The sequence below is a fragment of the Grammomys surdaster genome, unplaced genomic scaffold (assembly GCF_004785775.1).
Source record: "Grammomys surdaster isolate TR1022 unplaced genomic scaffold, NIH_TR_1.0 125769, whole genome shotgun sequence".
Classification (NCBI taxonomy): Eukaryota; Metazoa; Chordata; class Mammalia; order Rodentia; family Muridae; genus Grammomys; species Grammomys surdaster.
Genome location: NW_021620600.1, coordinates 178,685 through 192,060, shown reverse-complemented (window position 1 = coordinate 192,060; position 13,376 = coordinate 178,685). Strand labels below are relative to the sequence as shown.

The window sequence follows — 13,376 nt, the reverse complement described above, 5'->3', positions numbered from 1 at the left end:
TTTGGGAAATGTAGTTTCTGGTGCCAAGAAGCCCTGAACTATGTGAACTGTCTCCCTCCCTCAATTTCTTTTGCTTGCTTTCTCTTCTCTCCCTCCATGCTTATCTCTTTCCCATCTTCCTTCTTATTTCCTTCTGTCTGCCCTTCCTTTTGTTTCTTTTTATTTCTCTTAAATGGTTTTATTCTATGCTTGTTGCTGCTGAGCTCTTTTCTGCACTTATACAGTCCAGGATCTCATCCAGGGGATGGTGCAACCCCCACCGGCAGGCACACCTCGATGTATGCACGCCACACCTGTCGTGTGAATGCCCATCCTACACGAGGCTCTAGATTCTGTCAAGTTGACAATGCTAACTGTCACATCCTGTCTTACAAACAAAAACAAAGAGAGCCCTCCCCACCCCGAAAACGGTAAAAAGAACCAGGATGGGGCTCAGAGGTGGAATGCTTGCCTGCCTAGCATACTAGGGAGTATGTTTAATGTCCAGAATTACACACAGAGAGAGCACTTATTAAAATCAAAGGGTCAAGTGTCCACAGGGAAGGTACAGACACTAAAGAATTCACACAGATTTTATTAAATTTATTTTCCTTTTACAAACACCAAAGTCACTGGCCTACTTCAGCAGGAGTTTCCGGTTTTGCCTATATGTACAAGCCCTGGTCAGAAGCAGAAGGAAAAAGAAAAAGGTTAAAGTGGGTGAAGTGGGCATGCCTGTTGTTATGGCAGTTGGGAGGTTGAGACAGGAGGAGTGTTCTGAGTTCCAGACTATCCTTGGTTACAGAGTGAGACCATATCTCAAAAAGTTCAAACACTTGGGTTGTGAGATGGCTCGTGAGATGGCTCATAAGGTAACGAAAGCTGCCAACAAGTCTGCTAATCTGGATCGGATCCTCAGGACACACATAGCTGATGTCGAGGACAGACTCTAGAAAGTCATCCTCTGACTCCACAGGCCTGTCTTGGCATGCATGTGCTACACTTACACACACACACACACACACACACACATACACACACACACGAGGTAGGTAGGTAGGTAGGTAGGTAGATAGACAGATGACAGCTAGCTAGATGATACATGGATATATTGATAAAGAATCACTAACTAGATAGCTGGTAGACGGATGACTGCATGGGTAGGTGGGTAGATAGATGATAGGTTAGGTAGATGGGTGGGATGGAGGAAGACAGAGGCTAGAACTGACTCCACACATCAGAGCCTCAGCCAGAGATATTGTTTCTAGTCAGGAGACCGAGTACCATGACTCAATAACACCCCCTCCCAAAGCAAAGTCCCCCACTTTCCCACTCCCCAGCTTCTTTCCAAGAGGCCCTTATGGAAACAGTCTTTGTCGGTATAATTAAGACAAGCTGACATCACTGTGGATTTAGATCCAGGCTGTATTCAAACACTGGGGTCATTATATGAGAAAGGCTAGGCCTCGGTGTGTCTCAGAGAGAAAACAAAGCACCTACCTAATGAACAGGGCCTAAGTGTCCCTGGCTGGGGCCCGAACAGCGAAATGAGGCTATGGATGTGACCTCTCCACCTCTAAATGACATTGACATGGCAGTGCACACCTGCAAACCTGCACTAGAAAGCTGGAGTCAGGAACATGAGTTTCAGGTCATTCTCAGCTACACCATGAGATTTGGGTTTGAAACTAGCCTGGGCTGCATGAGACCCTGCCCCCTAAAATCAAAGAGAAAAAAGCAAAAAGAGGAAAGCCTGACATCTCTGCCTTCAGTTCTCATCTGTCTTCCTTGCTTACCTGCTTACCTGTGCACGGGGATTACCTACCTAGCATCTGGGCAGACTTAGCCTCTTTCCTACTTACAAACTGAAGACACAAAGCTAAGAACAACTGAGATAACTTATTGCCAGCTGTTTACAGCATCCTGTTCCAGACCAGCCTAAAGGTGTTTGGTCATTGTCCTAAGCCCTTGGTCTCCTTGGATAACAGAAGCATGGCGGGGTTGGGTGGGCTGGAGAGATAGCTAAAAGATTAAGAGCATTAGCTTCTCTTTCAGGGGACAGAGATTTGATTCCCTTTACCTATATGGTGGCTCAGACCTATTTGTAACTCCAGTCCCAGGGGATCCAATGCCCTTTTCTGGCAGGCGCATGGTGCACAAATTTATATGTAGGCAAACAAAACAAAACCCATTCACATGAAAATTAAAAATAAAAACAGAAATCGATGAGCCTGGGATGAGCTCACACCAAGCAGCACTGGCCTCGTGGGACAGGCTTGTTCCCTCCAGCACTTGACTTCACACCAACCTGCAGGAGCAGGTCTGAGATTAATGGCTCAGTCAACCACATGTTGACTGGACCTGTTCACGGCCCCTACTCATATGCCAGGTCCTCCCTTGTTTAAATTCGAGTCTCTAGTCACCAAGCTGCAACTGCAATACTTGAATTTCATCTTCCCAACATGGCTCCCGTGATGAGAATGTCTTCCTTCCTACCCACCAAGGATTTCTGTTTGTTTGCCTTTGGGGAAAGTGGCTGACCCAGTCATTTGGAGTCTGCTGGCCAAGGACTCCAGTTACATGAAGTCAGAGGTAAAGCTCAGCTGGAAGATACAAACTAAGGAATGTCCAGGGCTCCCAGCTGCTAAGGACAGCGGGAGACTCATGTGGAATAAGCAGTCCACCCTCAGGGCATCCTTTGTTAACTGGTAATATAGGATGTCTGGCCTACAAATTCAGAACTTTACATATTCTGCATTTATTTATATGTGTGTGTGTGTGTGTGTGTGTGTGTGTGTGGTAGCATACGTGTGAATGTCAGCAGAGGTATGGGAGCCAATTTTCTCCTTCCGCCATGTGTGTCCTGGGGAGCCAACTCAGGTTGTCAGGCAGATGACCTACCCACTGAGCCATCTGGACAGCCCTAGATAATAACGTCAAGAGACAAGAACTGAAAATAGGCTTCACACATGCTCTACCTCTCAGCCATATGCTGGTAGAGCCAGATGCTCTACCGCTGAGTCACACCCCCAGCCTCTCACTGGGGGACTCTAGGCAAGGGCTCCCACTCTGAGCCATGCCCCCATTCCTCCCAAGAGTAAATTTCTGTGGCTTTAAGCAATCTCATAGGTAGAGGTGTCCCACCTGTGTGCTCTGGCTATGTACCATGAGCTGTTAGGTTTCATCATTAATGCCAGGCTAGTGCTTGTCATCCCCACATAAGAAGCCTGAGGCAGAAGATAAGGAGTTTCAGATTAGCCTGAGATACATGCGATCCTGTCTCAAAAAATTAACAGCTGGGCATGGTGCCATTTGCTCTTCTTCTCGGCCCTGGAGAGGCAGAGGCAGGTGAATCTCTGTGATTTGGAGACTAGCGAGGTCTACTATATATTGAGCCAGACTAGCCAAGTTTACAGTGTTCTGTCTCAAAAATGTTTAACAAATGCATATATCAGTGACAATGTTGGTGAAGAATATATAAACAATCTGGCTAGGCAAACCTTGATATGATCTGCACATCCATTCTTTTAGTTTCAGACAGGATCTGCATATATATGGTGGTATAGCCTTGACTGTCCTGGAACTATGTAGACCAGGCTAGTCTTGAACTGCCTTTGCCTCTTGAGTGCTGGGATTAAAGGCATGTGCTTCTTCTTCTTGTTTCTTCTTCTTCCTTCTTCTTCTTCTTCTTCTTCTTCTTCTTCTTCTTCTTCTTCTTCTTCATCTTCTTCCTCTTCCTCTTCCTCTTCCTCTTCCTCCTCCTCCTCTTCCTCCTCCACCTCTTCTTCTTCTTCTTCTTCTTCTTCTTCCTCTTTCTCCTCCTCCTCTTCCTCTTCCTCCTCCTCTGCCTCCTTCCTTCCTTCCTCCTCCTCCTTCTCCTCTTCTTCCTCCTCCTCCTCCTTCTTCTACTTCTACTGTTTTTAATGGAGGAAGGGACCACATGGATAGGGGAAAGCTGGGGACTTTTGTAGCTTTGTGATTTAGGGAGAGAGAAAATTCGAGGCAGAGGGAGAGGAGAGAAGGAAAGAGAGAAGGTAAGGGAAAGAGAGGTGGCCATGCTGGAGCGGTGGCTCAAGGGTTCAGAGCACTTACTGGTCTTACAGAGAAGCGAGCTAGGTTCCCAGGGCCCTCACGGCAGCTCACAATTACTTCAACTTCACCTCACAGGAATCCTCCTGCATCTTCTGGCCTCCATGGGCCCTGCACTCATATATACACACTCCACACCAAGACATACACACACATACATAATTAAAAATAATGTCTTGCTGGCAGTGGTGACACATGCCTTTGATCCCAGCACTCCAGAGGCAGAGCCAGTAGGATCTGTTTGAAGCCAGCCTGGTCTACAGAGTGAGTTAAAGTATAGCCAGGGCTACACAGTGAAACTCTGACTCAAAACAACAACAACAACAACAACAACAGTCTCAAAAGAGATGTAGGAGAGACAAAGAACAGCAAAGTGGGACCGGAACTGAAGGGCATGGTGATGGGGACATCAAAGACCCCCTAATGCATCCATTTTTTTCTTCCTTTCTCACTCTTCCAGCCCCATTTCTGTCTTTCTTTTTTTGAGATGGGGTCTCATGTAGCTCAGGCTAGCCTCAAACTTATTATTTAGCCAACAATGACCTTGAACTTGAGACCCTCTTCCTCCATGTCTTAAATGCTGTGATGGCAAATGTGTGACACCACACCTGAATCATCTAAACCTGGGGGTTGAACCCATGGCTTTGAGCATACTAGGCAAATACTCCGCCACCTAAGCCCCATCCCCCGCTTTCTGAGATAGCATCTTTCTGTGTAGCTCAGACGAGCCTTGAACTTATACCCATCCTCCTGCTTCAAGCCTCCCAAGTGCTGGAACCATAGTAGTGGACCACCACACCTGGCTGTTATCCACATCTAAGTGACTTGGAGACAAAGGAGTTTCGGAATTACTCACGCAATCAGGATGACCAAGAAGGTTAGGATAGCCAATCCCACCGTCACCAAGTCTCCCACCCACACCATGCTCCTCAGTTTGTTGTCAGCCTGGAACTTCAGAGTCATACGGAACTGCCCATCCTCTGGATAGAGAGAAGTGGAACTCAGCTTCAAACTATTGCCCTTACAACCTCCTCCACCTCACCTGCTCAGGGCTCCCCACCCAGCACAATGGATTAACTGTTCACCTAGGGCAGACACTGCAGCCCAGCCTGAACCAGCAACCGCCCAAACCAAGGGCTAAGTGAACCACACTTCTTGTTGGCTAGGAAAAGGAGGCAAGAAGTTGGACCCAAACCCAAGAAAGAGTTGGGTGTGGTGGCTCACAACTATCATCTGAACACTTGGGACACTGAGGCAGGAGGACTACTCTGAGCTGAAGGCAGTCTGGGCTACAGAGTGAGAACCTATCTCTCAAAAAGGAGGAAGGGGAAAAGGGAAATGAGGGGAAGAGCAATGGAAAAGGGAGAGAAGGAAATGGAAAGGCATCAACCCCGGGACACCAAACACAGATAATCCTGGCAGCATGCGCTGTAGCTGAAGACCATAGCCACCCCCCACCCCAAGGGCTTCCTGGCATCTTCTCCTCTCTCCTCAGCCCTGCAACTCTTTCTACAACCAAGACTCTTGTCTTGACCTCCAAACTGTAACTGTGTCCTACCCACCCTCTGGACACACTGAAAGAATAAACTTTTTGATTAAAAATAAAAATAAGTTGAGTAGGGTGGCACACACCGTTAGGCAGATCTATGTGAATTTCAGGCAAGCCTGGTCTACATAGGGAAATCTTGTCTTGTCTCAACTAATCAAAAAAACTAAACTAAACTAAACTAAACAAGTGGAAAAACAAAAATGAGGTGAGTCCTTGTGTTGGGTCCTAATTAGAATAAATCGTCAGCTGTGGAGAAGATTCAGGTGACAATTAGGGACATTGGTAGACAGGTGTAAAATTGTCTGGTGTCACTAAGGACATGGCCCAGTAGTCAGGTAATGCTGGCTACACAAGCATGAGGACCTGAGTTTGAATCTCAGAACCTGCATAAAAAGTTGGATATAGTTATACACACACACCTCTAAGCTCCAGGGCTGTGGGAGGCTGAGACAGAAGAATTGCTGAGACTTCTTGGATACCAGTCAGGCTCCAGATCCATCAAGAGAGCCTCTTGTGAGGGAGCACGTTGGAGGGAGACAGAGGGGATACTGGCATCTTCCCCTGGCCTGTGCATGTTCCTCTCCACAGCCACATGTTCACACATGCCACACACATGCACAGGGAACGTCTCTGTTATCAAGAGACTGTTGTGGTTATAAGAGACAATATCCTTAGAGCCACACATTCTGTATGGCAGAAGGAAGATACCCGTGATTCTTAAAGACTGTGGTGGTCTGAATGAGAATGGTCCCCACAGGCTCATAAAATACTTGGTTACCATGGTGGAGTGGCACTGTTTGAAAGGGGTGTGACCTTGTTAGAGGTGTCACTGGAGGTGGGCTTTGAGGATTCAAAAAGCCCATTCTAAGCTCAGAGTCTCCCTCCCTTCCTGCTGCTTGCAGATCTGGATGTGGAACATTCCACTACTTCTCCAGCATCGTGTCTGCCTGTGTGCTGCCATGACGACAATGGACTATGCCTCACCTTGGTCACATGGTTCTAGTTTTAGAGTCAAGGATAGAAGAAAGGGGTTTTATAATCTCCCTTCACGACTAAGGAAAGCCGCTGAGGCGAGGCACGTGTCAGAGATGTCCCTGCATGGAGACCCAGAGACACCAGTGAGTGAAGCTGTGAAGCCTAGAGTGCCTTGGAGACCTCAAGATGTTGGATATGTTGGAACCATGGCTCACCGGCTGAGGAGAGCTGCTAACAGGGAGCAGAACCAGCCCAAGAGAAAGAAGTGTGTGCCAGTCAACAAAGCTGAAAGGAGTTGGAGATCTGAAGAGTGCTTCGACATCAGCCACAAAGAGGCAGAGTTGGAGTTTGCTCAGCTGGTTTTCAGTCTAGCTTTGATCCAGCATATCCTCACTATGTTCCCTTTCCTCCCTTTTGGGATATTAATCCTGTGCTATTGTATGTTGAAATATGTGGTCTGTTTTCTGTTTTGATTTTACAGAGAGTTACAGTTAAGAGGTTGTGTGAGACTCAGGGAGACTTTGAACTTTAAAACAGAGTGGAGGCTGTGATAGACTAAGGGGCCATCTGAAGTTGGAGTAAATGATTGCACTGTGATATGGCTACAAGGCTATTGTAGCCAAGGAGTGTGATGCGGTGGTTTGAATGAAAATGGCGTAAATGATGATGGACTGAACCTCTGAAACACTAAGCCAGCCCCAGTTAAGTGCTTTCCCCCAAGAGTTGCCATAGTCATGGTAACTCCTTACAGCCGTGGAACACTGACTGAGACAAACACTATGGCAAAAAAAATAAAAAATAAAGATAAAGGTAGAGGGGATAGAGAGATAGCCCAGTGAGTGGAGAGGAGCACTGACTGCTCTTTCAGAGGACTTGAGTTCAATTCCTAGCACCCACATGGTAGCTCACCACTGTCTGTAACTCCAGTAAAAATAAATTGTTAAAGAGAATAAAATCTACAGCAAAGACTAAAATGAGTGAAACACAGGCAGAGGAACATTGCAGTTCAATGCAAACTGATCTTTCAGGAAGTGTCACCAAGAGGCCCTGAGACCTGAAGAGAGGGAGGGGAGCCGTGATAGGGTAGGGATAGCAGAGTGATGGCCCGGGGGGGGGGGGAGCTGCACCATCTGTAAGGATATTGGGTGTGTATAGAATGTTTGAGTGACTGAGTTAGTCTCTCTGTGCTTTCCACATATGAGAATATCTAAACACAAACCTTGTTTTCTGAGAGAGGATCTTTTAAATACGTGTGTGCGTATGCGTGTGTGTGCATGTGTGTGTGTGTACGTGTGTGTGCGTGTGCATGTGCGTGTGTGTGATTGTGTTTCTATTTGTACCAGAGGTTAGGCATCTTCTTTAATCCCTCTCCACCATGATTTTGATGTGGGGTGTCTCATTGAACCTAGTTCTTGCAAATTCATCCAGGCTGGCCAGTGAGTTTCAGGAATCTACTTATCTCCCCCACTACCCCACCCCCTAGTGATAAGGTTATAGACAGAAGCTATGTAGTTCAGGCTAGCCTTAAACTTCAGATCTTCCTGCCTCAGCCTCCCAAGTGCTTATGGGGAACCTTGAAACAAGGACTGTGGGGAGCCTTGAAACCACTCTACAGGAACACAGCTTTCTTTTGTATGCTACCCCTGGCATTTCCAAACTCACAGCTTACCGAAGCAGTACTTTTCCTTGATGCACTTGGGAATGGTTTTCTTGCAATATAAACAGTCCAGGATCTTCTCTTTGAACGAGTCTGGGCGAGGCAAAAGGGAGATATGGAGAAAAGCAGACCCCAAGAACTGGCAAGAACGGGGGGGGGGCGGGGAGATAAGGGGGAAAGAAAGTGGGATCCCCAGGGCCATGAGTGTTGCTGAAGCTGCTGCCCCTGCACAGCAGGTGGAGCAAATGCAGACCGTTTATGTGAGAAATGGTTTTTGAAAGATTCAGTGGAATGTCCACAGGCCAGTTGCCTGAATGTTCTGATCACAGAATATTTAGGAGTGTGTGTGCTAAGGATTAAACTCAGAGTCTTGAGTATTAGGCAGGGGCTCTACTGCTGAGTCACACCCTGAGTCACACCCACGGCCTCTCACTGGGGACTCTAGGTGGACGCTTTACTATTGGTCTACATTGCAAGTCCACTTTTTTTTTTTTAATCCTGAGACAGGATTTTGCTCAGTTACTCAAGTTTGTCTTTAAACTTGTGATTGTCTTGCTTCAGCCGCCATCAGGAGCTTCTGTAGTAGATCTGAGCCAGCCATGCCTCTTCCCACTTGCAGAACTTAACCAAACATTCTTTAGTTGCTGTCATTTGACATGTTATGTATTTCCTGTGTTCATTCACACGGATGTACATGGATGGAGACCAGAGAACAACCTAGAGGAGTCTGTCCTCCAATCATGTGGGACCGAACTCAGATTGTCAATTTTTTTTTTAAAGCAAGCACCTTTACCCTCTGAGCCACCTCATTGGCCTCAACATTTATTAATTTTTAGATGTGCTACTTTTGGTCTTGGAGCCTCCTCTGGCAAAGATGGGCGTGGTGCAGGCTCATCTGACTCCTCTTCCTGTGCAGAAGGGAAGACATTTCCCAGGATCCGTTTGCCTTGAGTTACACACTTGTGCCCTCTTCTGAATCAAAGGAAAGTGAGAGCTGTGTTGGGTATCACAGGCTGTCAAACTTTCTGTGTGGTTCCCTAGTCTTAGAGGCTACTATAAATGCCACATACCGGATGGTACTCACAGTTACAGATTTCCTGAGGTCCCAGCTCAAAGGCTGTAATCATTTTCATTAGCCCTCAAAAAGCAAATCTTGAAGAGCCAGCGAGATGGCACAGCTGGTAAAGGCGTTTGCCAACAAGACTAGTGACCTGAGGTCAATCCCAGGGACCCATAGGGAAGGAGGAGAGTACTAAGTTATCCTCTGACCTCCATATGTGTGCTGTGAGCATGTGCGAGCACACACACACACACACACACACACATCCTAATAAGCAAACAAACAAAACAGCAAGCTGGGTGGTGGTAGTGCACACCTTTAATCCCAGCACTCTGGAGACAGAAGCAGGAGGATCTTTGTGAATTCTAGGCCAGCCTGGTCTACCAAGTGAGTTCAGGACAGCCATAGCTACACAGAGAAACCCATCTCAAACAAGCAAAATAGACCCACCGCAAGTCTTGAGGTTGTCTTGGTGACTTATGAAATACCAACACTGTTGAGGGTGAGGCAGGAGGACTGCCATGAGTTACAGATCAGCATGGGTTACAGAGAGAGATCTTGTGTCAAAACAGATGCCATGGGGGAGGGGAGTGAGGCAGAGATAGCTCATTGGATAAGAATGGCTGCCTTAGAAACATGAAAATTCAAATTCAATGTTTAGAACAGAAAGTTGGAGGTGGCATTATGTGTAGTTGGAGCTCTGAGACAGAGGCAGAGGGATCCCAGGCGTTCACTGGGCAGTCAGCCCGATCAGTGAGCTTCTGACACCAAGACACCCCATCTCAGAAACCCGGGTGGGGCTGAAGAGATGGCTCAACAGATCAAAAAACTTACTAATTCTCAAATCACAGCCCCACATTGTAGTTCACAGCCTTCTGCAACTCCAGTTCCAGGGACACTGCACACGTCTGGTGTGTGTACATACATACATACATACATACATACATACATACATACTTACATGCATACATACATACATACATGCAAACACTCATACAACTTAAAATAACTGATGGCTACTGGGGTTGCTCCTCTGGCTTCCAAAGGCATGCACACGTACATGTGTTCACACAAATATGTGCACATACACACATGCATGCACACACATGCACACATATACACACACTTGTGCATGCACACAAACTCATATGTGCACATATACACATGCATACAAATGTATATGTGTGCAGGCACATACACACATTCATGCACAAACACATATACACACACTTGTGCATGCACACAAACACACATGCATGCTTGCATGCCCATACATACACACACACACATGCATGTGCACACACATGCCCCCATGCATGCACACATGTGTTCACACAGACATTCATGCACAAAAGCATGTGAGCACACACATGCATCCAAGTACACACACATATGTACATGTATGCACACACAGCAAATCACCCTCCCTCGATGACGAGGGGTTCATGGTTTTGTGGTAAAGTATGGCATTGAGGTTTGATTTGGGAGGAATGGGGGATAGGTGTGGGAGGGGGAGTTGGATAGGAAAAGCAGGACTCACGACAAGTTTTGTGGTTACAGGCTGAAAGAGAAGAGAGATGATATGAGTGATGGGCAGATATGGTGGTTTGAGAATTTAATTGGGAAGGGAGCAAGGAAGGGAAGGGGAAAATCAGGGGAAGGGGAGGAAGGAATGCTGGCAAGATGGGAATGCTGAGAGTCACAGAAATGCTTTTGGGAGGGAGGGGGCTGGGTGAGGGAGAAGGGGTGGCACCTTTCGTTTCATAGTCTCTTAATGCTCTCTTTAGTTCCTTGATGACATGCTCCCTGAAGCTCACCAGCTCTTCCAGCAGGGGAGCATCTGAGGAGGGAAGAGAGGGAAGAGATGCTCGTCGGTGCAGGTCCTCATCAAGCCTCAAACCACTTCCAGAACTGTCAAACTGGGCCGCAGAGATGGCTCAGTGGTGAAGAGCACTGTCTGCTCTTGTAAAGAACCAAGGTTCAATTTCCAGCAGCTACATAGTGGCTCACAAACACCTGTAACTCCAGTTCCAGGGGATCTAATGCCCTCTTCTGACCCCCAAAGGTACTGCATGCACAAATGGCATATACTACACGCAGAAGGGGAAAAAAATACCGCCCATACACATAAAATTTTAAGAAGTGCTCCAGGTTTTAGAGGTTTTCATTTTGGTTCTTTGCAAAAATGACCCGTTGAGTGTCTAGAAAGAATCTGAATTCTAGAAGGCTCCCAAGTGTTTGAGACTTAAAATATGTGTGCGGACTTGTTTGTACTTGAATAATGGCTGGGTTCCATGAATCCTGGCACCTAGAAACAGCTGCTTATCTGCTTCTCAAGAGCTGCAAGGCTGGCTTTAACTCTAATTAGGGAGGGATTCAAAGTCATGGTCCTCTTGCCTCAGCTTCTTGAGTTACTAGGATGACAGGCCACAGGTTTACTCACTAGTGGAAGGTTATTACAAATGTTGGATTAATTTTTTTTAAAAAAAGGCAGCTGTAGAGAGACAAAAAGAGATACTTTGTCTGACCTTAGATGGGACCATGTTTATTCACCGCCAAGGGGTAGATGGCCAGAATGCCTACAGAGGAAGATGGGAAGCCACCTCTTATACCATTGAAATGACTTCTGTGGTCTGCAAAGGACGCTGGGAAATGTGGTCTTTCAGCAAGACACTGGCAAAACCACCCCATTTGTAAAAATCGCAGTGTTTGAGAAACACAAGAAGACAGAACTGTGTGGCCAAGCACACCTTGTGATGGGCATCTTAGAGATGGCAGTGTCCTGCATACATCTTCAACTCTGTGTGACTTTGGACAGGTCACCTGGCTTCTCTGAGCCTCAGCTTTTCTCCCTCTCAACCTTTTCTCAAAAGTCTGCCTGATAATGTAACAGCAAAGGACACATGCCTTTGTTAGCTACCCAGAGGAGAAGCACTGGGGTGCAGAAAGGAAGGCCAGGAGGTGACTGAAGGGTCTCCCACCTGTCTTAGAGTTAGCCTTTATATACTGGCTTTGGTTCTTGAAGGATGTCACCACTTTTTCCAGTTGATCCACGACTGCAGACCAAAAAGGAGGCTGTGTCACGTCAGAAGGCCCACAGCTACCCGGGCCTCTCCCCCACGCACCCAAGCACACACCCACTTTCCCCACGAACGCGTTCGTTGAATAGTCTCTGAAGAAAGGCCCCTCCATGCTCAACAGCAGGGCCTGCGCGCGCGCCTGCAGCCCTTCCAGGTGGAAGCGCTTGGTGATGATGGCCTCACGCAGCTGCTTGAGCGCATCTAGTACCGACTGGTCGCACTGCAGACAGCCCCATCCCCCGGGGCCGCCCAGGCCACACAGAAGTACCACGGTCAAGGCCAAAGGCATGGTGGGGACTTTGTGACATCACAGAGGAGGCCCCAGAACGCTCTGTAGTGTATCAGAAGCTCTAGAATCCAGTCACTTAACATATTTATTGAGCACCTGCTGGGTGCTGTTCTAACCCCTGCCCTCCCCCTCCCCCGCACCCCCACTCCCTAAGCCTGGCTGAGAAACACTGAAGTATCCTGCCTTACTGTCGTTCAAATTTACTAATTCAAAAGATTTTCTTGCCTTTCTTCCTCCTCACATTTCTTTCTTTCTCCTCTTTCTCTCTTAAAATATTTTACTATTTTTTTGAGGCCAGGCATGTCTTTAATCTCAGCTCTATAGAGGGAGAGACAGGTGGATCTCTGAGTTCTAGGCCAGACTGGTTTACATTAGTGAGCGCTAGGACAGCCAGGGCTACATAATGAGACCTTGTCTTGAAATACTTTTTTTAAAAAATAAATAATTTTTGAGACTTTCAAATGCATATAATGTATTTTGACCATATTCATTGCCCCAAATACTCCTAGACCCACCTCCCAGTTCCTTTTTCTCTTCTTCCTTTCTTCAGCCCTCCTCGATCCTGATTTCTCTAAGATAGTGTGTCACACAGCCCAGGCTGGCCTTGAATTTTATATTCATCGAAGGATGACACTGAACTCCCAATCCTCCTGTCCCAGCCTCCTGATAGTGGTGATTACAGGTGTGCAGTACCTTAC

At 47.0% G+C, this 13,376-nt stretch overlaps 1 protein-coding gene across 2 annotated transcripts; it reads right to left on the bottom strand.

Annotated features, from left to right (window-relative positions):
* Nucleotides 1–554: 554 nt before the first annotated feature.
* On the bottom strand, nucleotides 555–12,685 carry Izumo2 (IZUMO family member 2). 2 transcript variants are annotated; one of them, XM_028788795.1, is made up of 7 exons: nucleotides 12,447–12,685; nucleotides 12,291–12,365; nucleotides 11,063–11,149; nucleotides 10,850–10,870; nucleotides 8,262–8,342; nucleotides 4,925–5,048; nucleotides 555–659 (listed from the first exon to the last, which is right to left on the bottom strand). In XM_028788795.1, exons 1-7 carry the CDS (start codon nucleotides 12,676–12,678, stop codon nucleotides 617–619), a joined length of 663 nt encoding a protein of 220 aa, XP_028644628.1. In that variant the 5' UTR covers nucleotides 12,679–12,685; the 3' UTR covers nucleotides 555–616. The 2 variants fall into 2 exon arrangements, with proteins under 2 accessions (XP_028644628.1, XP_028644629.1); XM_028788796.1 differs by lacking the exon at nucleotides 8,262–8,342.
* Between the last annotated feature and the right edge of the window lie 691 nt (nucleotides 12,686–13,376).